Here is a 27,459-nt window from a genome sequence, read left to right as displayed (position 1 = left end):
AAAATTGCTTTACGGTGTAATAAATGTTCTGATTAGATTCCTATTTTCATCTTTAACATGCTCAGGTGGTTCAACTTGGGAATCCTAGTCAGGGAGTATTACCGATCTTTAAAGGTCATACCAAGAGTCCAATCATTTTTAGCCTGAAAGATATTTTTAACAAACTATATGTTGTAAAAATCATAAATTAATTCTCAAGCTTTACTACTGGCTTTCTTGGAGTTTCTCCTTAAACTTGACCTATTTTCTATTTCAGTTTCAATTTACTCTTTAGTATGAAGTGTCTGGTTCAGTGATTTCTTCCATCATAGGGCCTTTCTTTGACATCTCCAGAGATGAAACTGATTTCACTTACACGAAAATAGGCACAGTACAAACTGAGGCAAATAGTGTTAACATTGTGCTATGTTTGGCATATTTAATGACTATTCCTAATGAATAAAATCCAGGCTGAAGCCAACATTCACAGTGTTCATGCTGAGAATGGTGAGGGCTACCTGACATATAGTGATCTTGATAACAAAAGGACCACCACATCACAGACAAGGAGGGAAAGTTCCAAAACGAATTCAAATTATGGGACATGCATTTGATTTGCAGTGGTGACTTAGATGAATGGTTCGTATGTTATTTCCTGCCTTTGAATGGAGAGGTGGTTTTATGATGCTAAATATATAAACACAAACCATGAATCACAAAGAAGAAAGCAGAGAAATATAGGTATAGGATTGCTTTTATAGCCTTTCTAAAGGAAAGTATTTCTGTGAGTTAATGCTTATTTTAATAATGGAGGGCAAGGGGAAAGCTTTTAGCAACCAAAGATGAGATAAAATTTTCAGTTAATGAAAACAGACATTCAGGGAGACAGCAGGCAGTGAGAGTAGTGACCGTATCTATCTTGTTCTCGGCTGCATCCCCAGCACCGACCATACAGTAGGCATTAAACCAGCAGATGTTGAATAAATGTGCAGGATGCTAAACACTGATGGCAGCAAAGAATAAAATAAAAACAAATGAGGAAGGGATGGGGATAAGACAACATAACGGGGATTAAGCAAGGAGGCTTGTGGAGAAAGATGTGTAGGGAGAAGAGAGAATCTTAAGCAGGTTCCGTGCCCAGTATGGGGCCCCACAACGTGTGAGATTATTACCTGAGCCAAAATCAAAAGTAGGACCTTAACTGACTGTGCCACCCAGGTGGCTCTCATGGGGATTTTTCTGATCCCCCACATAGAGGGTTTGGAAGCAATAAACATAAGTGAAAGTAAAACACATATCCCATGAAATAGTCACAATATGTATGTAGGAAGGTGTTTCACAGAGTAGCAGGACTAGAAACTACATTTAAGTGTTGAATTGAGTAGGAAAAATGCAATTTGTATGCTTCTACATTTCCCAAAACAATGTTCTAAAATGTCCATATTTTCTAAGCAATTTTTCAAGTGGAAATTTAATGTTTAGGTTTTTGCCATAGAATCATGTTGAGTGATGCTTTTAAAAATGTTAAACTGAGAAAGCATCTTCGTGGCGGGGTGGGGGGGGGGGTAATAATAATACATGTACCATTTGACCCTTGAACAATGTGGGGGTTATGGGCATCAACTACCGGGCAGTGAAAAATCTGCCTACAAGTTTTGACTCCTTTGAATGGAAGCCTCACTAGTACCAGCCGATTAACATGTATTTTGTATGTTACATGTATTATGTACAGTGCTCTTACAATAAAGTGAACTAGGGAAAAGAAAGTGCTACTGAGAAAATCTTAAGGAAGAAAAAATACATGTAGAGGACTGTATTGAATTTATTGAAAAAAAACTGGCATGTAAGTGGACCCAGGCAGTTGAAACCCTTATTGTTCAGGGATCAACTATATACTTCATTTGTAAAGTCAAATAAAAGTACATTTTATAACAAAGGAAAGCAACAGGCTTTCTTGTTTTGTCCCTGGTCCCCTTCTCCTCTGTATCCTCTTGAAGGCACCACTTTAATTTTTTTTTTTCCAACGTTTATTTATTTATTTGGGACAGAGAGAGACAGAGCATGAACGGGGGAGGGGCAGAGAGAGAGGGAGACACAGAATCGGAAACAGGCTCCAGGCTCTGAGCCATCAACCCAGAGCCTGACGCGGGGCTCGAACTCACGGACCGCGAGATCGTGACCTGGCTGAAGTCGGACGCTTAACCGACTGCGCCACCCAGGCGCCCCATTGAAGGCACCACTTTAAACCCTCTACTTTCCAGGGCACATGGGTGGCTCAGTCGGTTGAGTGTCTGACTTCGGCTCAGGTCATGATCTCAGGGTTTGTGAGTTTGAGACCCGTATCGGGCTCTGTGCTGACGTCTCAGAGCCTGGAGCCCTCTTCAGATTCTGTGTCTTCTCCCCTCTCTGCCCCTCCCATGCTCATGCTCAGTTTCTGCCTCTTTTTTTTTGAATGTTTATTTATTTTTGAGAGACACAGAGACAGAACGTGAGTGGGTTAGGGGCAAAGAGAGAGGGAGACACAGAATCCGAAGCAGGCTCCAGGCTCCAAGCTGTTAGCACAGAGCTCAACGTGGGGCTCGAACTCACCAGCTGTGAGATCATGACCTAAGCCGAAGTCGGATGCTCACCAACTGAGCCACCCAGGCGTCCCTCTCTGTCTCTTAATAATAAATAAATGTAAAAAAAAAAAAAAAAAAATCAAACCCTTTACTTTCCTAGCTGACAGGTGAGGATTTTCTTTCTCTTCCACTTCCTTTTCTCCTTCCTCCACCTTCCTGAGAGAGCAAAATCACAGTTGTTCAATCTACAGTCTGTGTTCTCATGATTCTGATATAAATGCTGCTTGTTGCTGGGCCTAGTCATGCTCCATTATTACACTTCCTTTCTTATATAACTTTTGTTATTTTCCAGAGTCAACAATTATCCCGTTTTTAAAATACTCCTTTGATTAGTCATGCTATGCCTCCCTCTTCACATTGCCTCCAGTATATTTTTCGTGGTGTTCAGTGTCTTCTGACTGGCTGTAGCATGTGCTGACTAATTTAAGTATCATCCCTGCATAGGGTTAAACCTATCAGATACTCTCATCCTCATACATTCCCCTGAGATACCTCTCCTGGCACCCTGCACCCATCACATCCAATTTCGGCCAATTGCACTTGACTTGCTATGTAGATGTACATTCTGGGAAGTACTGTCCCCTCCCTTCAGTGCTAGATACCCTATCTCCTGATACCATGGTTTCCTTCTTCATGGATTATTCCCTAATTGTGGCAGAGCATATCTACCCTGACAAAGAATGAATAGGAGGTAAATTTTGTGACTTTGCATGCTTTAAAAAAAAATTAGATTGATTCTAAGCTCACACATGACTGAGAGCTTGACTGTTTCAGAATGTGAGGGTGAAAATTATGGTATCACGGATGGTATTATTCTTTGGTCTTCAAGCTTCCATTGTCACTATTCAGAAATTTAATGCCTTTCCGATTTTTGGTCATTTGGATATGACATACTTTTTATCTTTGGAATCTTTAAACACTTTTTCCTTGTCTCTAGTGTCTCTGGACTATTCCAATGACCTTGCTTACAGTCAGTCTTTTTTTCATTCATTGTGCTGGGTACTTTGTGGGCTCTTTCTATTTTTTTTTTTTTTTTTTTTAAAGTAAGGTTCATACCCAGTGCAGAGTCCAGGGCATAGCTTGAACTCCCAAGGTGAGATCAAGACCAGAGATGAGATCAAGAGTCGGATGCTTAACTGTCTGAGCCACCCAGAGGCCCCGTGGGTTCTTTCAATCTAGAAATCATGTCCTTCAGTTCTGGGAAATATTATTGTATTATTTCTTCAATAACTGCATCTGTGGTCTTATGGTAGAATTTCTAGTTGTTGAATATTATGTCTCTTGGATGCTCTTTTTTAGGACACATGGAAATCAGGAATGTATTCTCATTAAGCAAGAAAAAAAAGCAAATGAACTTCTTTTACAATGGATAACAGTCCAATAAGATTAAAATTTTTAGTATATCTATACTAATAAAAGAAAAAGCCTTTAAAAGCCAGGTAACAGGTAAACTATTCTTCACTAAAGTGCTGATAGTTAATAATCATTAATGATACAGTTGTCTTACATGTCTAGGGCTGCATAGTTAAGTTTACACTTAATTCTGAATGTAACACTTCTGGGGATATAATCTGAATATAATATAGATTTTTAATGTTTATTTTTGAGAGAGACAGAGAGAGAGGGAGAGGGAGGGGGGAGAGGGGGGAAGAGAGAGAGAGAGAGACAGAGAGAGAGAGAGAGAGAGAACAAGTGGGGAGGGGCAGAGAGAGAGGGAGACACAGAATCTGAAGCAGTCTCCAGGCTCTGAGCTGTCAGCACAGAGCCTGACGTGGGGCTCAAACTCACAAACTGTGAGATCATGACCTGAGCCGAAGTCGGATGCTCAACCGACTGAGCCACCCAGGTGCCCTGAATATAATTTTGGTTTTTAATTTTGTTGATCATATTAATTGTACTTGAGCCAAAGTTCACTCTGAAAAATTAAGGATCATTCTGGAAACCCCACCGACATTTTATATCCCATCACCATTGCTATTATGCAGAATCACCACTTAGAATATTTATTTCCATAGCATTGTTATTTTAGTTCAAGATAACCAAGTTGAAAAAGTCTAACTCAGAAGCTGGAATACTATTTAATCTCAATTTAACTTCATAGCAACAAACTCAAATTTTCACTTGAAAGAGAGAGACACACACATGATATTAATGTTTATTGGACTCCTACTATGTTTTGGCAAGCACTGTGCTTTTTCATATGCTCTGGCAGACAGGTATATTACCCCTCCTTTATACATGAAGCAACCAGTGAACACCGAGGTTAAGTAAATCACCAATAGTTATTTAAAAAGTCACACTCAGCATTTTTGGGATCTGAAGCCTGTTTTCTTTCCATATACTACACACCAAAATCAATTACGCTATGGTATTCAAAATAAACCACACTAATTACTACATGCAAAGAAATCCAAAAGCCATAATGCAAGTTTTCACAGAAGGCATACATTTGATAACTTCACTTGCAAAAAAACACAACACATGACATTAGTAACTGGCTAAGTAAAATCTCAAGTTTTAAGAACAGAATTTTTTCATGCCTTATTTTGAATAATCAGTTACCTCAGATTGGTTGAAGTAGGGGTGCAGGAGTAAGCCAGAAATCCTACCAAGACATTGCCATCGGGAGAGAGAGAGAGAGAGAGAGCGAGAGAGAAAGAGAGAGAGAGAGAGAAAGAGAGAGGGAGAGAGACCAGAGACAGGGAAAGAAAGAATGGTCATCTTTACTATAGGTGATTTACTCAACCTTATTTTAAGGCTATAAAGTAGGAAAATTATGACAAAATGACATCTTCAGGTATGGTTTTATGTATTAACTAGCTCTCATTTTGTGATCAGTTAAGACTTTCAGAATATTGAGCAGTTATAAAACACATGCATTAAACTGTTTTTTATAATCATTTACATTTACATTACAAAAATAAGCAAAGCAAAATTCTGCCAAAAGTTTATAATGATCTAGAATAAAAAGCCACCCTACTTTGTCCATTGACTTAATGTGACATTGAATAAAAAACATAAATAAACAATTACCTTCACCGCTGCAGTGACAGCAGCAGTGGCTGCGAAAGCTAAACCTTGCCGCCCGAAGTTTACCACGGTCTCATAGCCCCGCTCCTTTGCTTGTACAATATAGTCATCAATCTCCTGGGGGAAAAACAAACAAACTCATGGGTATAAATTTTATTTAACAATAGTGTCAACAAGCCAAAAACAAGGACTTTTCCCCGAAGATATAATAGTTTTACTTGTTTAATAGCACAAAACATGTGATGATGTCCATTTCTAACAAATGGTTTATGGATTTATAGATCTTACCCTTTCCTTTGAAGAAAGAAGTGGATGAAGGAATTTTCTATATATTAAACTTGCTCCTTTGGTATAGGGAGAGAGCAGCCATATGACAAAAGCAATCTTAAGCTCATAGTACAGGGGGAACCTAACAAGAAAAAATTTGAAAAAACCACTGGTGAAAATAAACTACAATGAGGAAATCAATCTCTCTCTCTCTCTCTCTCTCTCTCTCTCACACACACACACACACACACACACACACACACACACACATACACACACACCCTTTCTTTTAAGAAAGTTCAGTCATTGTGTTAAGTTTTCACATGTAAAAGTGAGTGATTAAGGAAATAACTATGTTTGAATTGACGAATTAATTTCATTAACTATAAATCAGTTAACCTAAGAGTGACCTGATCCCTGCTGAGATTCCGAAACTTCTACTACAACTGTATAAGCAACCATAGGCAAGCTGCCCGCTGACTGTAGCAGTCCAGAAAGAACATTAACAGCATTTGACCACGGCAGTAAGGTATACCAGCCACCATTCTGCAGAGCCCAATGGGGGCGTCAGTACCGGACATCTCTCCAAACGCCAGGAGGAAGCTTTGTAATACTCCAAGGGCACAAAGTTACCCCATGAACACATGTCCTTCTCTTTCTCAACACTCCCCCCAAAACTCCCCTTCCAGTCTCATTTGGCCGGAAAACGGCACTTGGCAGACAATCATTCACTTGTAAGGGGAATGGAATTACCATTGTGGTAGACTGGGAATTAGTGTCAGCTACCCATGCCCCTTTCCATGTGACTTTGCAGTGTTTTCCCTACGGGCTGAGTGCACTTCCTCGAGGAATGACTGCGGGGTTAGCCATGTGACTTACTCTGGTCAACATAATGTGAGTGTGACATATCACATGCACGCAGAAGCTTTAAATGCCCTTTGACTTCCTCACCCCAACACCCCCAACCTCTTGCTTTAAATTTTTGCTTTCTGCCATGAAACAGCTGCTCCTTCAGCCTTGGGCCTGAAACGAGAAGACACTTAAAACTGAACTGAGCCCCGCAAAGCTGCAGCCAACCTTTTGCCCTTACATAAGTTGAGCAAGAAATAAATGTTTGTTTTTCTAACCCATCATGACTTTAGGGTTGTTTGCTGCCACAGCAAAAGTGAATAATATACCCCAGAGGGCTAGCATCCCATGGGACACAGATTATTAAGATACATGGTTTAACTGAACAAATCTGGGCTCTTCTGATGAGGCAGAGGGGTCCAGGGCAGTAAGGAAAAGCTGATGTGTAGTCAACAAAGGGTCTTTACCATGGCGCAGTTACAGAGGAGTTTCTGGGCTTTCGCTATTCACAGTAAACTTTTTGTACACCACTCGCTTCTTAATAATATATATATAGGTGACATTTGCAATCAGAAAAATATGAGAAGTCTTGAAAAAGAGAACTTGGAAACTTAAGAGACCTAGCATGGTTTGAAATCTGTGTTCTGCCATTTAAAACCACACAAAAAACCTTCCCCCAAAACTCTCCACAAACACTTAACAGGTAAATGAATGAGCTATGGGACAGAGGAAGAATAACTCACATTTCAAGTCAGAAGAGAAAGATGGCTGCAGACACAGAGAGGTTCATAAATAAGGGCAAGTTGTTAAGAACGGTAAAGTCTGGTGACTTCTTTATTTTTTTCCTAGCAATCCAATATGACCTAATGTGCTGTGAGAATACGATGAGAATAGCAAAGCCAGAAAGACAGTTTAAAGGAGAGAACAGCAAGTGTCTGAAACAGATACAGGAGGGCAGGGAAGCAGCAAGTAAAGGGAATGGGGAGGGTCAAACTGGTACCTACATGAGAGCAGCTGAATGATGTTCTGGGGGTGCTGCATTTGTAGCCCAGGAAAGGAAACAAAGAAGGGCTAATTTAGGCTGAAGGTTTGTGCAGTGAGGGCAGTTTAGGATACTGGCAAGGTATGAAGTTTAAAGATTTTGAAAGGAGGACTTCTCCAGTGATGGTAAGGTTTAGATGGAAACGCACCAGTGAAATATGGCACAGGAGATTCAAATTGTTCCCTTTGGTATCGCTTCTTGGTAAAATGTTAAATCCTTGAGGGTACAAACATGCTTTAATTTTGTCTCAGCTATTTGGAACAGAGCAGCCAAGGAGCTGGTGGTGAGTGGGCGTCCACGTGGATGCTGACGTCATCCAGTTTGAATGTTTGTAGTTGAGAGTTTTAAGGATGGGGAGGGAGTTTAGAACCAGATGCTGTGGGCTTCAAAGAGGGAGTCATTTAGGAAGTGATAAAAATAGCCTCAAGTCATCCTGTGGAAAAAGGGTGATGACAACTAAGTTTTTGTATTCCAAGATATTGGGACCTGTGTGGGAGGAGGGCAGGGAGCAACCCAAGGGGAGACATGAGCTGCTTTAATTGGAGGGGGGACTGTAAGGAAAGTAATGTTCTTATGGGGAAACCAGATAAAGAAAGTGAAACACTGGATAAGTAAGTACCTTGATCAAATTCACTGGGTTACCAGCCAAGGGCAGGATAAGAACTCAGGACACCTGATGAGGTGTCTATAGTCTGGCCCTTTCTCAGTGCTAGAACTTACCAAGCAACTGTTTGATCTGTTATTGTTTCAATCACAGTATAGAGAGCAAAAACAATCCAGTACATCATCCATCGGACCTGGAAATAATAAAAATACTTATGAAATAACAGATGAAAATTATTTGCAACTCTGAATAATTACATATATGTTTCCACATCTATAGTTGGACCAAGCGCGGAAGTTGATGGTTTAATTCTCAATAGGTTTATGTCTGAATTCCTTGTATCACAACATCAACAATCTTGGGATACAAGACAAGAATCAAAGAATAACAAATTGCCAATCCTGACACAATATAATGGAGGAATCTGAATGAAAGAATCAGCACAATAGGATAGAATTTTCTTAACTGGAGGAAAGTTCTTTGAAAGATCTTACTCTTGTCAACGTGCTTCTTTATGGATGACGATTAGCCATTTACTTGTTATATAAATAACAGCATAATAAGATATGACCACATTTAATCTTGACTTGTCTTTTAAATTTTACATTCCTTAACTCTCAATATATAGAAACTGTTCAGAAACCAAAGAACGATCCTGGATTTATTACATCCATAATGTTAGTCACCCAGTTTGAAAATCAGGTACTGTATTCTCTCTCTCTTTTTTAATGCTTAACCATTTATTTTTTAAAGGTTTATTTATTTATTGTAAGAGAGTGAGAAACAGACTGTGAGCAGGGGAAGGGCAGAGAGAGAGAGGGAGTGCAGAGCCCGACGCGGGGCTCAAACCCACGAACCGTGAGATTTTGACCTGAGCCAAAATCAAGAGTTGGATGCTTAATCAACTGAGCCGCCCAGGCACCCCAAGTTAGTGTATTCTTTTCCCCCATATGTAAGCCTATAACTTCTCACATATCATTTTCCATCTTCTACCAACACCACAATGGCAGCTGCAATAGGCTGAACGTTTGTGTCCTCCTCCCCCTCAAATCCATATGTTGAAATCCTAACCCCAAATGTGTATTGGGAGGTGGCGCCTTCAGGAGCTGATGAGGTCATGTTGGTGGAGCTCTCATAAATGGAGTTACTGTTCTTCTAACAGGGCCTCCAAAGAGATCTCTCATGCCTTCCACCATGTGGGAACACAGTGAGAAAATGGCCACCTATGAACCAAGAAGTGGGTCTCACCAGAAATCAGACCTGCCTTGATCGTGGACTTCCTAACCTCCAGAACAGTGAGAAATATATTTCTGTTGTTTATAAACCACCTAGTCTATGGTATTTTTGTTCCAGAAATCTGGATGGACTGAGATAGTAGTTCAAGACGTTTTTACCTCTTTCCTGGAATAGAGCATCCTAACTGGTCCCTGAGACTCGTGTCTCTTTATACCAATCCTTTTCATTGAATGCTAACAGATTAATTTTCTTGAATTCATTTCCCCGACTATACTTTTCCACCTACTTGAGTACACAAATTCTCTTATCACTCAAGTAGGTTGGATTTTCATTAAGGATTAAAATCTCTGCTCTCCTGCTCAATATTATAATAATAGCTAATATGTAAAACCATGCCAACTATGGCCTTGGGACTACACTAACTATATCACATATATTAAGTAATTTACTCTCCACAGCAATATTACAAGGTAGGAAACATAATTATTTCCACTATAGATAAGGAAACAGTGACAGAGAGGGGTGAAATGACTTGCTCAAGGTCATTTAGCCGGAATTTGAATCCAGGCTCTCTGACCCTGGATTTGGTGCTATTAATCAATTATACTATGTAGAGAAAGAATTTGTGAGGATTAGCTAAATGTGAAATCCAAGAATAACCACTGCTTCCCTTGTTCTCTTCTAAATGAGAGGACAAAAAAATTTAGGTCTCTATAAATAGCTAGAAAATTGACCTACTATTTAGTTTTAATATAGAAGCTTGTTTGGGTATTCCATAGACAATAGAAATGAATTACAATTCAAGTGGCTTTTATGGTTTTCTATTTACATGGACAAATCAATTAAAAATAGCCACGAATAACTTTTGAAGCAATGTATTATGAAATAGAAATCATACCAATTTACTCTAATGTATAGACTCCTGAAAGCTTAAAAAAATTGCCCAAAGCAAATAGGGCATCTTATCTATGTCTGAAAAACAAAGCAATGGATTTACAATTATCATCTCAAATTAAAAAACAAAACAAAACAGCCCAAATGTACTCTTTAGTTGTTCACTTTTCATGGGTTCTCTAAAATCTCTCACTGCCAACAATTCCAAGCTTTTGTCCAAATATGGGGATTTTCATCCTATGTATACTTTCTCCTGCCCCTCCCTTTTTTGAGTTAAGTGATACTCTGACAAGCTCTGATTCACCTGCCCCTCCAGAGCCAAACACTAACTCAGCACTTGGACCTCTCAACTGTATTCAGAGGGTTAGCTTGTACCCTGATTGACTATATGCCTCTCCCCAAAAAGAAAAGAAAGAAAAGGCTGCAAACAGAAGAACGAGGTTTTATACAGCTAGAAAGAATCTAAGGAGTTTTAATTTTTTAAAACTATACAACTCTTTACTGAAAAAAACCGAGCCAATTACAAAAGAAATGGCTCCCGAGGGGCCCCACCGGTCCACCCACGGTGCGACTCTGGAGGAGACTGCATGGGCCAGAGTTTGAGACAAGACGGTAAACTCCTCTTACTTTCCTGAGGGGCCTAAATAATCAAGCCGCATCTGGCCGGTGAGCTAAGAAATGGCAGGAGTAGGAACAAGTCTATCAAGGGGGCGGCTTCTCAGTGCGCAGCGGCCTTCGGACCAGATCTTTTCGGTCCCCCGTCCCCCTCCTTGTACTCAACACGGGGATTTCAGGGTAAACTGTTCCCTTCTTGCCCAGGAAAGAGGAGGCTTAAATTGACTCTCTTCTAGAAAGCTTAGGAAACTTTCAGCAAGGTAAAATTATTTAAGTCGGTGCTTGTTACTTTTTGTTATTTCACTATTTCCCGCGCTGTTACCGTTGTGAGTTCCCAAATGGATAACAACTCCCCAAGTAGTCATAATTTACTGGTTAATAGAGGAGAAGAGAGAGGAAAAGGGGACTGCACGGAGAGTGACTGGTGATACCTCCAAATGACTAGTTCTCTAACGAATGAGAACCGCTAAACGTCCCAGATTTCAAGCGCACACTCGCTTCAGTCAAGTGCTTACTCAGTTTCCAAATGAAGTTATTAAATTAATTTTAAATCCACAAGGTAAAAGTGCTTTAAAGAATGTAATGTTTATCTCTTTAAAAACCCCACTTTATATTTAGTAATGTCAAGAATAAAAAAAGGAGAAAAAGAAGGTCATGCCTTTTAAAAATAGATTTTTTTTTTCTTTTAGAGAGAGTGTGAGCAGGGGAAAGGGGCAGAAGGAGAGAGAATCTTAAACAGGCTTCATGCTCAGCACAGAGCCTGATAGGGGGCTTGATTTCACGACTCTGGAATAATGACCTGAGCTGAATCAGGAGTTGGAAGCTCAACTGACTGAGCCACCCAGGAGTCCCTAGCCATGTCTTTTTAGTTAAAACACAACAAAGTATCCAGTCAAGAGGGTATTCCTGGACATTTTCCTGGATTAACAACAATTTTATATAAGCAAAACCCCATGGTATATTAATTTGTCCTTAATGAACAAACTCTTTGATAATCTGCTCTTAAACTTAAGGTTATTTTTTGGTTGTCCTTACCAGAAATATGGATCTTAAATTATAATAGCAGGCAATAATTAAATGAATGTAATAAGTGTGTATTATTCGTGTGAGCAACCAGAAAGAAAGTTAACCTTGAAAAGACATTGCTTATTTTTCTATTAATGGATTTGGTTGGGACTTTATACCAAATGATTACTCAGCACAGCTTTTATTAAAATTACACCTCAAGGCCATGAAGCTTACTGTTTAAGGTTTTGCTCCAAGGAAATAGCAAGGAAGAAGTCAAGGTCAAAAAAAAAAAAAGTCACAAAACTATAAAAGTATAATTAAGCATGTGAAGAATAAAGATAAAATATTCTTTAGATCAACAGAAAACATCAATAACAAAATGCAAAACTAAAACCAAAAATTGGCAGGAAAACGATCACACTGATAATCTTTTTTTTTTTTTTAAGTTTATTTATTTTGTGTGTGTGTGAGAGAGAGAGAGATAGAGAGAACACAGGGGTGGGGCAGCAAGAGAAGGTGAGAGAGAGAATGCCAAGCAGGCTCCGCACTGCCAGCGCAGAGCCTGACACGGGGCTCGAATGCATGAACCATGAGATCATGACCTGAGCCAAAATCAAGAGTCAGATGTTTAACTGACTGAGCCCCCGAGAAGCCCCTCACACTGGTAATCTTATGAATGTATATAACCAAATATAGTCACTATTAAAATGTTATGCAAATGTAAGTTAGTAACTTAACTGTTAAGTTAAATTAAGTTAATAAGTCACACACCTTTTAAGTTCCTGGGGAAAAAAAGTTATTGGCATCATCTTTATTTGGTAAAAATTTATGTTCTTGGGAAAAGTGGGAACAAATAGTACAGTATCTTTCTAGTTCAGAAACAATTGGTAAAATCAGCAAACCATTGTCCAAATATCTCCATGAGGATGAGTAATAAGAAAGCTGTATACCCAACTTTTTCTTAAAAGTCTCTTTGGTCCCAGAGAACTGAATTATCCAACAAGGTGAAGATTATACCTATAAGCACTAAGATGGATATACACACACCATACTTTTGATAAATCTTTCATATCAAACATAGTTTAGACAATTCTTAAGGACTCAGGTGGCATCATTACCTATAACACTGATACAACTGTAGTAAACCCTACTTAATGTTATGAGAATAGAAACATGAGTATGATAGTTCCTGTCCTCACGGATTTAGCATTTTACTAGGGAAAAGAAAAACAAGTAAAAAACTGTGATTAAAAACAATGTTCTGGGGTGCCTGGGTGGCTCAGTTGGTTAAGTCAGTTAAGCTCTGCCTCGCTTTGGCTCAGGTCATGATGTCACGGGTCGTGAGACTGAGCCCTGAGTTGGTCTCTGTGCTGATGGCTTGGAGCCTGCTTGGGATTTGCTCTCTCCCTCTCTCTCTGCCCCTCCCCCACTCATTCCCTCTCCCTCTCTCTCTCTCTCTCTCTCTCTCTCTCTCTCTCTGTCTCTCACTCAAAATGGACAAATAAACTTAAAAAAAAAAAAAGTTCTGCTGTTTTTACTACATTAGATGCCCTAGCTTCCAGTATGAGTCAAGAGTGTAAGAATCTGAGGAAATCTTACTAAAGGGACTATTTATAAAGTTGTGGGCAAGGTTCAGGAAACCCAATGAAAGGATACTGAAGCACCCTGGAGTTAGCAACAGTAGGAACTGGAATCACCCCTGGATGTGAAGGAGGGAGGACAGGGGAAAGCTTCCTGGAATCCAGAGAGGGCAACTGTAGGGGAGAGTGGTAGCCTCAGGTAGACAGTCACAGCCAACCCTTGGTGGCAGGGAGGAAGGGAGGATGCTGAGAGAACAGTACTCTGACCTCATGCTCATCCTGCCTTCTGATCTTCTGCAGAAGCCTTTCAGGGGCCAAACTAAACGGAAGCCAGATATGATGCAGTCTGTATGGATCAGCCTCCTGGGCCATAAGCAAGGTGTAGAAACGTGGAATGTGGAGAGGAAAGTCCACTGGCGGGGCGAATGGAAGGTGCCAGCACTGCTTAGCCTGTCATCTCTTTGATCTACCCAGAATGGATTTCTCTCTGCTTCCACAGATACCTCCCCGCCCAGATGACCATCATCTCCTGTCTGCATTATTCTGATAGCAACCTAACTGATCACTCTGCCTTTTTGGGGTCTATTCTGCATACAGCAGTCAGAGTCTCTCCTTAAAACAGAAAGAAGGGGCGCCTGGGTGGCTCAGTTGGTTAAGCATCTGGTTCTTGATTTCAGCTCAGGTCATGATCTCATGGTTCATGAGTTCCAGCCCTGGGTCAGGCTCTGTGCTGACAGTGCAGAACCTACTTGGGCTTCTCTTTCTCTCTCTCTCTCCACCCCTCCCCGTGTTCTCTCTCTCAAAATAAATAAGTAAACTAAAAAAAAACAAAAACACAACCAAAATCATGTCATTCCTTTGCTCAAGCCCCTCTTAACGGCTCCCATCAGAATTCTCACCCTAGTCTAGAAAACCCTGTGGATCTGACACCAGCTACATCTCCAGCCTCATCTGCTATTCCTTCCTGCCCTGTTCTGCTCCAGTCATATTGGCCCTTTTACTGTCCCTTGTATGTGCAGATATGTTCCTTGTATGCGCAGATATGCTCAGGGCCTTATTACATGTTTTGTTGTTGTTTTGTTTTGTTTTGTTTTGTTTGGCCTGAAATGCTCTCCTTCCAGTTATCCACGTGGATTGCTTTCTCACTTGCTTCAGATCTCTGCTCAAATATTTACCTGTGAGGTCTTTTAAAATATCCATGTCCTCTTAGCCCCCTTATATCCTGACTCCGTTTTGTCTTTAGAACATTCCACAGATCACTGACACACCTAACAGATAGATGTTTACTTTCTGCCTTTCCCTACCAGAATGCAAACTCCAGGAGGACAAAGACCTTTATTTTGTTCACTGCTGAATTCCCTGTGCCTGGCACAGATCGAGCTCAGGAGTACATGTTGACGAGTTGTTGAGTGAACGTGGGCTGCACACAGTGTGTGCACACAGCTCAGTGTGCTCCTTTTCAGTAAGGATTGCAAAAGGCTGGACACTAGATGGGAGGTGCAGACAGGGCAGGTAACATAAACTAGTCTTTAAAGAGATCTGGTTTAAAAAGGAAAAAGAGGGGCAATAAAAAAAAAAACACACAGCATGAAGCAAAAGAAAGCATGTTTACACTCTCAACGATTGAAAACTTTACCAGCAAGATAAGATTCTCTTCAGAGAAAGCAGGAATATTTAGTGGAACAAGATCCCACAGGAGATAGAAAAGAATTACACTGGGAAGGAGAGTGAGCTTGAGACAGAGGTAGAGATGTGTCCTCCACTGGGATGGAAGGAAAGAGTGGCTTGTCGGGGAGAGGACCACAGCCAGGGCCCCGTATCTAGGGGGCAGGTCACCAACCTTTCAGGCTGGTGTGAGTGGCAAGGAGGGTGGATCTGGGGACAATGGTAAAGATTTAGACAAGCTGTTGATCTGGATGGGAAAGAGGGCAGCCTAGGGTACAGATGCTGCAGATCACGTGATGGAGGATGCCCTCAGCTGCTCTGGAGGTTAGATCTAGGAGGCCGCCAGCGGTCTAGGTCTAGGACAGTGCAACCAGAGGGAGACGGAGGTGACAGCTTGCTGTCATAGCAGAAATGTGACTGGGAAGCGGCCCTTTGCAGAGAGGTGGGGCCAATTCTCTCCAACTGAATGTGAAACGAGGCTTTTGAGAAGTGGGGGTATCTCCCCCCTAGGCTCTTCCCCTTTCCTGTGGGCTGGAAGGGCAGAGAGCAGGGCAACCTTGGAGGCTGTGTGTTGAAGACAGGCAGAGCCCCCCTCCCCCCAGTTCTTGAACGACAGCACAAGATTTGTTGCCAAAATGAGCACCTAAGGTGGACTGTTATGTGAGAGAGAAATAAACTTCTATATTCCTTCAGCTGTTGCATTTTTGTTACATATTACAATTATAGCAGCTGAGCCTACCCTCACATGAAAGGCTGAACTCTAATCTCTGTGGAGACTGAGAAAGCAGGGCCAGAGTAGCATGAGGTTCGCATCGGTCACAGCGCCGTCGGCTGCCATGTGCGGCACGGTTAATGCCCTGTGGTGGTGATGGGTGATACGTCCACAGTGCCCTGAAAACAGAGAAGAGGACTGCCATGCTAAGAAATTCTGGTTGGGACACCTTCAGGGGACTCTCAGAAGGATCTGGAGGATAGGAAGGTTTGATGTTCTCATGTAACAGATTGGAGCAGGGCCAAAGAAATACTACTTGAAATTATTTTTGTGATCCCTTGCCAAATGTGGCTCTGTCTGTGTGAATTTGGTCATTATCACCTGCACTGTCAGTACGGATGGCTTCAGCGGCAATCCCTTTCTACTTCCAGTAGACCAGTAAGTCAGACACAGAAGCTTGTTAGAGATCTGCACAAAGATTGAAGTGGATATATTCTGAGCGGGAGGCCAAGATATCCAAAGAATTAAGCACATAAACGTCAGTGGGAATACTACATGAGAAAGGTTGTTCGATGGTCTGTTTTGCAAACTTTGTTTTGTTTCTCAAGAATATAACTGATGCCTACTATGGTACCTGGAACAAAAAAGATGCTCAAAAATATTTAGTATAAGAATTAGCAAACTGGGCTAACTATACGCAAGACTGTAACTTCCATTTTTCCTAACTATTTGGTAATCAACTTCTTTTGAAAGCGGTCACAATGAAATGGCAGTCATATTTAAATCTTGGAACCCTTTATGCACTATATTTTTCACGACTAGAGAAATGTGAATATTTCAATTGAAAATACAATATTTATAAGTAAAAGATTCCTCAAATGGAATCTTAAAATCATTTAAGTATCAAAATGAATTTATATTCCAAGAAAATACACTCTTATAATTAGGCAAGTTCTTTTGGAGATTACGGAATCATCTGTGATGTAAAAACCATAGTATCTAAAATTACATTCTGGTTTATATAGTGGATGGATCAGATTATCTTTTTTAACAAGCCAGCACTTGCTTTATTATTACTCAAAATCCATAAGGCTTATACAAAGCTTTAGCATTTCAGAAACCCAGACAGTCACGTGATGGCGTTCTTCGCTTTACTCTCTCAAAGGCATTAGAGGATATTTTAAGCCTGAGTGAACACTGTAAAATGAATATACCCATAGGCTAAATTTACTATCAAAAGACCATGCTCCATTTAATAGGTATGCATTTATCTACCCTTGATGCCAAAAGAAAAGTAGGCCTCATTTCATAATCTTTTAACATTTTTAAAGGAAACCAGTTTTTATGATTTACATTCTTAGACAATGAAATTGATTTAAATGCCCAAATAAAGCAAACAAAAAGTCAACAGCAACTGTAAAACAATCCTCATCATTTCCATCACAGAAACTGAGAGTGATGGGCAGGCTCCAAATATATAGTGGGACATAATGTTCTGGGGGAAGGGATCTTGCTGTAGATTTATGAGTCAAGGCAATAGCAGTAAATGGCATATTAATTAAAAAATATTTTTTCTTAAAAATTTTTTTAATGTTTATTTTTGAGAGAGAGAGGGCACAAATGGGGGAGACGCAAAGACAGAGAGGGAGACACAGAATCCAGAAGCAGACTCCAGGCTCTAAACTGTCAACACAGAGCCTGAGCTGGGGCCCAAACTCACAAACCATGAGATCATGACCTGAGCCAAAGTTGGACACCCGACCGACTGAGCCACCTAGGTGCCCCCAAAATATTTTTCTTAAATTGTATCTTTGTATAAATTATTCTTTCTATGCTAGGACCTGTGTGATATTATAACAACAATGATGTTAACAGTAATGTATGTTAAATGATACAACTACTAAATTACACTAGCATGATAGAAAGAAAAATTATGTGATATATTAATGAGAAATATTACTCAGGGCCTTTTATAAACAAAGCCCTCTGACATGAAATAGGCATAAACTCTGATGTCAAGGTGTTCCCGCTGCCAAGAAGCTTTCATGGGAGGGATTAGTAAAAGAAGATAAGGAATAGTTGATTACCAGCACAATGTTTGATCTACCATATAACTACTACTATTTCATGTTATATTATATATTATATATTGGCTTTGTGTGAATGAAATTTCTTCAGTTCTAAAGGAAAGCCTTCCCTAACTCTGCTGCCTCTAAAGGTCATATACAATTTTGTGCACCATACTTTTTCTTTGTAGCATATCTGAGCAACGGTTTCTATAACATCTGCCCCTGTCTTCTGACTGTAACAACCAACAGGGACAGAAAGCATCCTGTTCCTCATCATGTTCCCAGTACCCATGGTGAAGCAAGTACGGAGGAAGACTTTTACTTAAAAGTTTCTTAATTCTAAGGTCTGAATTGATGCAAGACTCAAACAAGTAACTCTGGACTGCAAACAGCAGTTTCTAACATCTAAAATAGTCTATTTTGTCAAAGTTGTTCTCAAACTTATCAGAGATTAAACAATTTTCCAACATTTCTTAACTTCAGATTCTTTGATTAATAAAGCAATTAATGCTGGTCTTTATGAAAAAATGAAAAATTATATATGCCTAATGATTTCAATTACAACCACACTAAGTAAATCCAGATCATCAAATGCTAAAATATGCTTCCCTGGGGGGGAAAAAAAATCTTTGCTGAGTCTGAAAAGAAATAAACACTGCTGAATTTCAGACCACCCAAAGAGAACTTTATTTTCTGACCATTATTATTCACTCAAGTCAATTCACCCAAAACATTCATTCTATACCACATTTCAGAGACAACAGAGAGACCTTCCAATATAGAATTCTTTAGAAACAGTGTAGAGTTGAAAAGATTTCTCCCCTTTCATTAACATTATGCAATAATTTGGTTATTTCATAATGATTTCCCCCATTAAAAACAAAAAGGAACAAAATGTGAGAAATCAATAGAAAAACTCCCTCTTTTATCCAACCCAGATGGCTCAGTTATGGGATTTTTCCCACAGCTGTGCCAAGTTAGAAGCATGCTTGAAAATAAACTAGTTGAAGTTTGATCCCAAGTGCATAGAGACCATGGCTGAAAAGAGTTCTTTTTAAAAAGATGGGGCATGTGCTCGGGGTGAATAAATTAGGCTAGAATTGATTTGAGCTTCCTCAACTCTGAGCTACTTCTCCCTCCCTGCCCCATTTAAGACTATCTTAACTTTGTACAGCTTGTCCAAACTCAGATGTTTGGGGGTTATACTTTCAGATGCTGAGGTTGCTGCAACATAGTTTACCTGCAGATTCCAGGCATCACTGCCAAAGAGCTCACAGATTATTCTTCAAGTATGAAGGACTGTAACTAGAAAGGGAAAGCTCTGTCAACGACACTGCTTTGGTCCTCCCCAGTGAGTTTTAAAAAAATTTAATATTTATTTATTTTTGAGACAGAGAGGGGGAGAGAGAGACAGACAGAGACAGACAGACAGACAGACAATGAGCGGGACAGGGGCAGAGAGAGAGGGAGACACAGAATCCGAAGCAGCCTGTAGGCTCTGAGCTGACAGCACAGTGCCCGTCACGGGGCTCAAACTCATGAACCATGAGATCATGACCTGAGCTGAAGTCGGATGCTTAATCGGCTGAGCCACCCAGGAGCCCCCTCCCCAGTGATTTTGAATCACAGAAGCCCAGTGTATCTCATCCCTGACCTCAGCAGTTTGAGGAACATGAAAGAAAGCAAAAGTGCAAAAATGTTTAAAAACTAACTGATAATTAATTTAAAAGGAGTGTTGGAAAGAAGACATAAAAAGCAGGATCTGCTTATGGGAACTGTTCCTGGGAGCAGACTTTAGGAAGAAATGACCTCTCGGTCCAAAATAACTCTCCACCCACACTGGCTGAGAATTCAGAATTTGCTTTGTTATGCTGTTTAAAGTATTATTGATTTATTTGGAATAATAAATATTTTTGAGAAAGACAGTTCCCTTCTACCAGAACCACACAGAATTTCTCAGGATTTTAGCATGGGAAAGAGCATATCCAGATAGGAGTGACATGTGCTCATTTTAACACTAAATTGTCACTCTACCTTCTTCTTTCCCTTAGTGTTCCCAAAGTCTTGGCCTATCATGTTTCCTACTTGAGGTATTCCCAAGGTATTCCATTTCTTAGGCACCTCGGTACCCCCATTCCATCTACCTTCACATAGACAATTCCATTGTACTATTTCTATGAGTGAACAAACCGAGCTACTAAATGGTATGCTCCTTTGTCCAGGTGACAGACAGGTTGATGACTGAGCTAGAAAATGAAGATTTTCATTCTTTAGGTAAAATATGCTCTTTTATATACAACTTGTAGCTTTATAGTCTAGGCTCAACAGCATATTTTGTTTATTTTTAAAGTTTATTTATTTTTTGAGAGAGAGAGAGCGTGAGCAGGGGAGGGTCAGACAGAAAGGGAGAGAGAGGGTTCCAAGCAGGCTCCACGCTGTCAGCACAGAGCTGGATGTGGGGCTTGAACTCACAAACTGTGAGATCATGCCCTGAGCCGAAATCAAGAGTCAGACACTCAAACAACTGAGCCACTCAGGTGCCCCACTGACAGTATACTTTAAATGTACAATAATCATTCAAAGAGTGAGAACCAGCCTTTATACCACATGGGATAACACAGTGTTCTTGAGAAACAAAGACTGGTAGGAAAAAAAAAAAAACCAGGAAGAATAAATCTGTCATGACTGAAAATGAACCTACGATATCAAATTACTTTCCTTCAAAAACATGTGCAATCAACCTTACCTAGAGAACCGAAGTTCACATTTGGATGAATGTAGAGAGACAAGTGACAGGTCACAGGATACTTGGGATAAGAAAGGGCTGGCTCAGTGCCAGAATGCAAGACAGCATGAAGGACCTAGGTAAACACAGTGGGAGGAATGAAGAGGCTGAAGTAAGGTACAGAAATTTCACTGATGTAGAAAATTTTGTTTATGGCCAGCCCTACAACACGGAAACTAGGAGAAAGTCTAATTCAATATCCTTACCCCGATAATTGTATTGTATGGTTAATTTTGTTAAAATATTATTTTTCTATAGTATGTTCCAAGTTGTTAATCAATCCATGTACATACAGATGTTTCTAAAACAAACTATTTGCTATTTAGTGTCCATATGCATATATAAACTTATAGTAAAAAAGTACAACGTGGTAACTATTCACTTTTCACAATAAGATACCTCTTAGTTATTTTCACCTTGGTTGTAGATAAAAATTCCTTGGGAATTAAAAAAAAAATTATTTAGATTCTAGGCCTCATCATTACCATGCCCAGAGAGAGGGCAGACAGTAATTTAAAAGACAAGAGGGTTTTGGGGTGCCTGGATGGTTCAGTTGGTTGAGCGGCCGACTCTTGATTTCGGTTCGGGTCAAGATCCCAGGGTTGTGGGACTGACCCCTGCATCAGGCTCCGTGCTGAGTGTAGAGCCTGCTTCAGATTCTCTCTCTCTGCCTGCTTAAGATTCTCTCTCTCTCTCTCTCTCTCTCTCTCTCAGTCTCTCTCTCTCTCTCTCCCTGCTCCCCCACCCCCTGACAGCCCCTCTCTCCTGCTTGTACTCTCTAAAAAAAAAAAAACACTTTACATTAAAAAAAAAAAAAAGACAAAAGTGTTTTTGATATGTAATCAGAGATGAGAATGTGCCCAAAGTCTTGCTATTTGAACTGTGGTATATACACAAGTCGTATTGGCATCACCTGGAAGCCTGATAGAAATGCAGAATTTTAAGCCCAGGGCAGACCTATTAGATCATAATCTGCGTTCCAACAAGATCCCAGGGGGATTCCTATGTGCCTTAAAGTCGGAGAAGAGCTGTAGCAGGAGAATCCTCTGACAACATCACCTAGGGGAAGGTGGGTGTCATTCATGAAGAGAATGTAAGAAGAGTCTTGGGTTTGGAGAAAAGACAATGAACTCAGTTTTGTGTGATAATTTATTCAATGTGGACAGTTAAAATGTACTCCTATTTTCATAACACTGTTTAGGTACACTATCATTTAAAGAAAAAGCTCAAAAAATGAAGAAGCTGAACCATTAGCCCACCTCTCAGAGGCACTGTTTATAACTTAGAGTAAATTCTCCTGGCAGAGCAGCCTACAGGCTCTTCTACACTGAAGAGGTTCCGTGAGGAATGTCCCTGTTTTCTACCCATCACCAGAACCCAGAGTTATCTGGACACTGACCACTTGGTGCAGACTCCTCCCTCTCCCAAGAAGGAAGTGTCCTTAGATTCTCTTTCTTAGAGTAAATCTAAATCTGCCTCCTACAGGGAAAAGGTAAGAATGTTGACTTAGTAGGCTGAAATTACATTCAAACATCATATCAATGGCAGAAACTTCTCTTGGTGGCTCCAATAATTGATTTTTGACAATCATCGTAAGAAAAGATATACCATACTAAAACAGAAGTGTTAAAACTTCATTTAAAAGATGCCTTCTGGGGGCGCCTGGATGGCGCAGTCGGTTAAGCGTCCGACTTCAGCCAGGTCACGATCTCGCAGTCCGTGAGTTCGAGCCCCGCGTCAGGCTCTGAGCTGATGGCTAGGAGCCTGGAGCCTGTTTCCGATTCTGTGTCTCCCTCTCTCTCTGCCCCTCCCCCGTTCATGCTCTGTCTCTCTCTGTCCCAAAAATAAATAAAAAAAATAAAAAATAAAAAAAAATAAAAGATGCCTTCTGACAACAACAGATGTTGGCAAGGATACGGAGACAGAGGATCTCTTTTGCATTGTTGGTGGGAATGCAAGCTGGTGCAGCCACTCTGGAAAACAGTATGGAGGTTCCTCAAAAAACCAAAAATAGAACTACCTACGACCCAGCAATTGCACTACTAGGCATTTATCCAAGGGATACAGGTGTGCTGTTTCGCAGGGACACATGCACCCCCATGTTTACAGCAGCACTATCAACAATAGCCAAAGTATGGAAAAAGCCCAAATGTCTATCGATGGATGAATGGATAAAGAAGATGTGGTATATACATATAATGGAGTATTACTCAGCAATCAAAAAGAATGAAATCTTGCCATTTGCAACTACATGGATGGAACTGGAGGGTATTATGCTAAGTGAAATTAGTCAGTCAGAGAAAGACAAGTATCATATGACTTCACTCATATGAGGACTTTAAGAGGCAAAACAGATGAACATAAGTGAAGGGAAACAAAAATAATATAAAAACAGGGAGGGGGACAAAACAGAAGACACTCATAACTATGGAGAACAAACTGAGGGTTGCTGGAGGGGTTGTGGGAGGGGGTCTGGGCTAAATGGGTAAAGGGCACTAAGGAATCTCCTCCTGAAATCATTGTTGCACTATATGCTAATTTGGAGGTAAATTTTTAAAAATAAAAAACAAAGTTAAAAAAAAAAGATGCCTTTTGAGGGGTACTTGGGTGGCTCAGCTGGTTAAGTGTCTGACTCTTGGTTTTGGCTCAGGTCATGATCTCACATTTCATGATCTCACGGTTCACGGGTTCGAGCACTGAGTTGGGCTCTGTGCTAATGGTGCACAGCCTGCCTGGGATTCACTCTCTCTGCCCCTCCCCTGCTCTCTCTTTCCAGAAATAAATGAACTTAAAAAAAGCTAAAAGATAAATAAGAGATGCCTCTTGGAAACCTTTCAAAGTTAATGTAATATTTTAAAATAAGACTATTCAACTCCACCGATTTTTGTGACTTTTTCTGTCCGGCAGAAAAAGACAAATACCATAGAATTTCACACATATGTGGAATTTAAGAAACAAAACAAATGAGCATAGGGAAAAAAGGAGAGAGGCAAACCAAGAAACAGATTCTTAACTATAGAGAAGAAACTGATAGCTACCAGAGAGGAGGTGGGTGGGGGACGGGTGATTCAGGAGGGCACTTGTGATGAGCACTGGATGATGTATGGAAGTGCTAAATCACTGTATCATTTCCCTGCAGCTAATAGTACACTGTGTATTAACTGGAATTTTAATAAAAACATTAAAAAAAGATGTTTATTGGAAACCTTCGTAAGTTAATACAATATTTTAAAGTAAAATTACTCAAGTCAGTCTATTTTTGTGACTTTTCAAGACCTTTTGAAGTTTGCTTTCCCATGTTACCTACAGAGTTTGGATCTGTGGTTTAAAAAAAAGAAAAGGAATCAGTCTATATTCATTCTGATAGCCAAAAGATAGGCAAAATTTCATATATTTGAACTTTAAAAATTTTTTTTTATTTTTGAGAGAAGGAGAGAGAGAGAGAGAGAGAGAGAGAGAGAGAGAGAGACAGAGCATGAGCAGGGGAGGGGTTAGAGAGAGAGGGAGACACAGAATCTGAAGCAGGCTCCAGGTTCTGGGCTGTCAGCACAGAGCCTGACACAGGGCTCAAACCCACAAACCATGAGATCATGACCTGAGCCAAAGTCAGATGCTTAACCAACTGAACCCCTGAGGTGTCCCAAAATTTCATATATTTGTATAATTAGATATACTTTAAATTTTTTGTAGTCTTTTAAAAGAACTTCATGTTTTTACAATTCTATTATATTTCTGAAGTAACATTTCTCATGAGCTTTTAAAATTACATGAAGTTTGGGGAAAGATTTTATTTTTCTAACTTAGCTAAAATCTTAGGGAACAGTTCTAGCTTTTATATTTTTAGGAGGACCTTTCACAGTGTGGTGGTGATCTGGCTGACAATCTCATTATTACACCTGTGGTTGGGAAAGCACTGTATTTCTAAAATTACGTTATGGAAAGACGAAGTCCATATCTAAACATATCAAAGGTAGATCCTGGTGCTGAGTAAGAGGGAAAATTTCTCTGCAAAAATATTGTCAACTTTAGCTGAAAAGGCAAAAGCTTAGGCATATTTTATCTATTCTATTTTCTAAAAATAAAAAATTTTTAATAAAAATATAAAATTTAATAAAATTTTTAAACATTTTTTTTGTTTGTTTTAGAGACAGAGAGTGAGTGCACGTGCATACGTGAGCAGGGGAGGGGCAGAGAGAGAGGAAGAGAGAATCTCAAGCAGGTTCCACACCTAGCACAGAGCCCAACGTGGGGCTTGATCTCATGACCATGAGAAATCAAGAGTTGGATGCTTACCCAACTGAGCCACCCAGGTGCCCCAATAAAAAATTTTAAATGAGAATTTTTAGGTAGTTTATTATTTTTAAATTTTAATTTAGCATTGCTTGCTTATATCTTTTCTGATTTCTCATTGTGTCAATCCCTCTACTATTCTTCTCCTACTTTAACTATTTCAAGTAAAAGGCGAAAGATTTATACGATTGAAGAGAAACCAGAGTATTAACTATTTCAAGTGTTTACCTTATTAGACTTACTTAAGGGAACAACTCTTCCTTTAATTCCCTCAATTTTGTTTTTTATTTGTATTTCTGCTTTTTTATTGCTTTGTTTGTTCTACTTCCTTTACAGATTCTTTTATTTTGGTATTTTTTCTTGCTTTGCGAGTGTAGTGTTTCATTTTCTTCCTTTTTAAAATATAGGCTCTTTCCTTTTTTAAAAATGTTTATTTTTAAAAGAGAAAGAGTGTGGGCAGGGGCAGAGAGAGTGCAGGGTTGGGGGGAACGGGGGGACAGAGGATCTGAAATGGGATGTGAGCCCCATGTGGGGCTTGAACTCATGAACCATGAGATCATGACCCGAGGCGAAGTTGGACGCTTAACTGACTGAGCCACCCAGGCGCCCCTAAAATACAGGCTTTCAAAGTGATTCAGAATATAAATTGTAATATGAATTACTGTCATTTTTATTTTTGAATTCATCTAGTACCGCACTTCTGATTTTCCCTTGTACTCAGTTGTTATTTCTTCTTTTTGTAACTTACTGGAGGTTTCTTCACAGCAGAGAGGTTATGGGGTGTGAGTAGATAAGGGGGGGGAAGCAGAACACTGGCAGCCTCTGAACACGTTCTCCCCACACTGAGGGTGGTGGCAGTCCTTTCTGGCTGCTGTAGCTTTTCGGATTTTAAGCTGTTCCATCACGGGATTAGGGTGGAGGTGGCTAGGCCTCCCTCCAATTTACTACTTAACAACATTTCCTTTAATGGAAACAACGGTTTCTGTCCCTGTTTTTAAAAAGTCTATTTCCATTGGCACTACAGTTGGTAAAATTCTTCCTAGACATTAGCAAAAGCCCGAGTTAGCCTCTTAGGTTTGAATGTTACTGTGTGGTTTTTTTTTTTTCTTCCCTTTGTGCATGTTTTCCAAAGCATTTCCACGGGAAGTTAGTAAAGGATAAGACTGCTGCAGTCGGCCGGCTGCATCTTAGCATGAAAACTGTGGGGATGCTTCTGAATTACTTCATACAAGGTCAAGGGGTGCTCTAATTCACATTCTAAAATTTTATTTTATTTTAAAAGTTTATTTATTTATTTACTGAGAGAGAGAGAGAGAGAGAGAGACAGAGACAGAGACAGAGACTGAGAGAACAACAATTGGGGGAAGGGCAGAAAGAGCGGGAGACACAGAATCCAAAGCAGGTTCCAGGCTCTGAGCTGTCAGCACAGAGCCAGACACGGGGCTCACTCACTAACCATGAGATCATGACCTGAGCTGAAGTTGGAGCTTAACCAACTGAGCCACACAGGCGCCCCTCACATTCTAAAATTTCAGAAAAAAACCGTGCTAGGTGTTCATTAAACACCCTCCCCAAGTAAATAACCTTATTTAAATTTAACACTTGTTTCCTAAAGTGGATCCACTGTAATGGTCATGAGATGATCATGAAGAAATCATTTCTAGAAAACATAAGGAAGAGTATAAGTCACTTAATTATAACAGCATCAATTACTTCAGCAGTGAAGTTACATACTAATATGTATTATACATACAATATGTAAACTTGGCACACCAAGAATTAGGTTTATAAAACAATATTCGTCACCCGCTTTACTTTAAGTAAAAGTAAGTAGGTTTAGTTCATTAAAGGATAATAAATTGTCCCAAGTGACTTTATTCAACTGTCCTAAGTGAAAATTGTGATTTTTATGTATCAATACTTGATTTACAAACCACATAACTCAAGACATGATACACATGGATTCCCTGTATGTCAGTTAAAATTAAACTTCAAAATTGTTGTCAAAGATCTAAAACAAATGGTATCTACTACTACTTTAAATCTGTCTTCTATGTGAGCACATTTTAAAAACCAACAATAATGGTTTATTTCATGATAAGTTATATTTGATATCACAGTATATTTCAACCAGAAGTGTTCCACTCACACAGTCAATTTGGGAATCTGGGTAAAGATTGATAAACTGCACATATACATTTAATTGCATCCTT

General features: G+C 39.8%; 1 protein-coding gene across 1 annotated transcript in view; it reads right to left on the bottom strand.

Moving 5' to 3' along the window:
• Positions 1–27,459, bottom strand: part of REEP3 (receptor accessory protein 3) — a 102,416-nt gene that overhangs the window by 19,804 nt on the left and 55,153 nt on the right. Inside the window, exons 3-5 of the mRNA XM_023240488.2 lie at positions 8,509–8,585; positions 5,919–6,039; positions 5,634–5,747 (exon numbers count right to left, since the gene is read on the bottom strand). Coding sequence (XP_023096256.2) covers positions 5,634–5,747; positions 5,919–6,039; positions 8,509–8,585 — 312 coding nt within the window. The remainder of the gene's footprint in view (positions 1–5,633; positions 5,748–5,918; positions 6,040–8,508; positions 8,586–27,459) is intronic.

Source organism: Felis catus, chromosome D2, assembly GCF_018350175.1.
Source record: "Felis catus isolate Fca126 chromosome D2, F.catus_Fca126_mat1.0, whole genome shotgun sequence".
In the NCBI taxonomy this organism is placed as follows: Eukaryota; Metazoa; Chordata; class Mammalia; order Carnivora; family Felidae; genus Felis; species Felis catus.
Note: the sequence above shows the minus strand (reverse complement) of the source record. Positions and strands in the feature narration are given on the sequence as shown.